Source organism: Propithecus coquereli, unplaced genomic scaffold, assembly GCF_000956105.1.
Source record: "Propithecus coquereli isolate 6110/MARCELLA unplaced genomic scaffold, Pcoq_1.0 Scaffold113, whole genome shotgun sequence".
NCBI lineage: Eukaryota > Metazoa > Chordata > Mammalia > Primates > Indriidae > Propithecus > Propithecus coquereli.
This window is the reverse complement of record NW_012135303.1, coordinates 4,037,420-4,039,574: the sequence shown is the minus strand read 5'-3', so window position 1 is coordinate 4,039,574 and position 2,155 is coordinate 4,037,420. Positions and strand designations below refer to the sequence as shown.

The 2,155-nt window shown below is 43.8% G+C and overlaps 1 protein-coding gene across 1 annotated transcript in view; it reads left to right on the top strand.

Moving 5' to 3' along the window:
* Window positions 1-2,155, top strand: part of LOC105818988 (CASP8 and FADD-like apoptosis regulator) — a 28,175-nt gene that overhangs the window by 20,023 nt on the left and 5,997 nt on the right. Inside the window, exon 2 of the mRNA XM_012655140.1 lies at window positions 1,561-1,972. Within this exon, the coding sequence (XP_012510594.1) occupies window positions 1,611-1,972 (362 nt within the window). The 5' untranslated portion in view covers window positions 1,561-1,610. The remainder of the gene's footprint in view (window positions 1-1,560; window positions 1,973-2,155) is intronic.

The window sequence follows — 2,155 nt, the reverse complement described above, 5'->3', positions numbered from 1 at the left end:
AAGAAACTGTTTTATTTTTCTTTGTTTTGATAGTAAGAATTATTTAACCTCCCATGTATCCCTTTTTGCTTTGACTGCCAGGAAGCTCAGGGACAAATTTATAATTACTGAAATCTGTTTAGGCCCTGTTAGACTGCATATTTGCATTGTATTCTCTATCCTCCCATGCTGTTTCAAATTTCTAACCTAATTTTTCCCCTTGTTCTCATATAAAATTTTTCTATTTGTGCGTTTTATTGTAAAATGCCCCAAATCTTTTGTAGGCTGATACTGTACATAAATACATAAAATAGATTCAGTGTTCCTTTCACTAACTATAGCTAGATAATATATAAATATACTTGTACATTAATGCAAAGCAACTGTCAGTAACTTACAGTTGGGTTGTGTTTCTAATTTTTTTTTTTTTAGCCAGTCAAATTTAGCAGTGCGGGGCGGGGGCGGGGGTTGAATACCAACTTTAGTGACACTAATGTTAATATCCAATTATTTTTTGCTAAGATTAGGTTTTAACCTGAAATGTTTGTAGGGACAGATAAGGTATTGGCCCAGAACATAAGAACCGATTTAACATAAATTATAGCTATAAAACTTAAAAGTAGACAGTGACTGCCACTTGCATCTGAAATTTTGAAAGAAAATATGTTGAGTTCCATGGAAGAAATTAAGAACACATCCATGGCTTGAACACCTCACTCCTCCCACCCAAGCCCCACCCTGGGAGTGAGACCTTGCGTCAAATCTTCTGTCTCCCTTCCTTCCACTGAGACCGTCAGGAATGCTGCTGGCAATTGCTGCCATGTAACAGGGTATTGAGAGTCGGGGAGGGGCCTCTGGTGCTTCCACGAGGCTCAGGGTCTGAAGACCTGATCAAAGCTTGACAAAGCCTTTGTTCAGGTGGTGGCAGGTCCTATGAGCACTCAGGACGAAGTTGTGCAAAGGGCTTGGGGCCCTGAGGGGATGACAGCAGAGGCTTCTGCTCACAGGTGTGAGTGAGGGGCTGCAAAGCAGGAGAGCAACTGGAAAACGGGTGGCATAGGGACAGAAACCTCTTTTATCCGTTATTTACAGTACACTGCAGAGAGGGCCCCTTTGTTCAAGCCCATGTGGGTGAGGTCACCGACAGTGGGAGTTAACCCCTAGGACCCAAGTTTCTCTGATCTAATCAGCATGTCTAGTCACTGGGCTTTTCCCTCTTCCTCCCACTAAGGTCATTTATTGTGACTTAGTCATTAACCTCCTCCATTGTGATTTTCCCTTTACCGCATGCTTTCCATTCTGATAAACTGTGTAAAGGCATACAGGGTTTTTTGGAGATAATTTTGTCTCTGGTTTCATTTCCTTTAAAAAGTAGGTTTTTATTCTGTCTTTCTTGATTTTTGAATTAGTCTTGGGTTTTGGCTTTGCCCATTGAGGATCCCTTTCTGTAGACTTAACGATAGGAACTGAATCTACTAGGTTAGGAATATCAGCAAGAAAGGAAGGGCCGGTACTTTGACTCTTAGGCATAAGTTACCTTGATAAGAGGATTTTTTAAAAAAAACTACCTTTTAACCCCAGCACTCCTGCATTGGAAAGGATTCTGAGAGACATGAAGAAAGCCCCCAGAAATGAAATTGACAGCCTCATGGCCTTTTGTTGACTGTCTCGAAGCTGTACTGCTCCACTGCCTTGAAATGACACCGTGCACGATGTCTGCCGAGGTTATCCATCAGGTCGAAGAGGCACTTGACAAAGACGAGAAGGAGATGCTTCTTTTTTTGTGCCGGGATGTTGCTACAGACGTGGTTCCGCCGAATGTCAGGGAGCTTCTGGACATTTTAAGTGAGAGAGGAAAGCTGTCTGCCCCGGGTTTGGCCGAGCTGCTCTACAGAGTGAGGCGCTTTGACCTGCTCAAGCGGATCTTGAAGACAGACAAAGCGGCCGTGGAGAGCCTCCTGCTCAGGCGCCCGCACCTTATTTCGGACTATAGGTAATTCATCAGCTCTTCCCAAGGCTGGACTGGCGGGAGGGAGGGAAGGGTCTAGACTTTCCCGGATGATAGAAAGGAGGGCGGCAAGCAGAGCAGCCACATGACTCTCTCCCACTGACCCAGCTGCCATGTGATGTCACTTCCTGCCTTTGAATTCTTTGAATTCTTTTTTTTTTTTTTTTT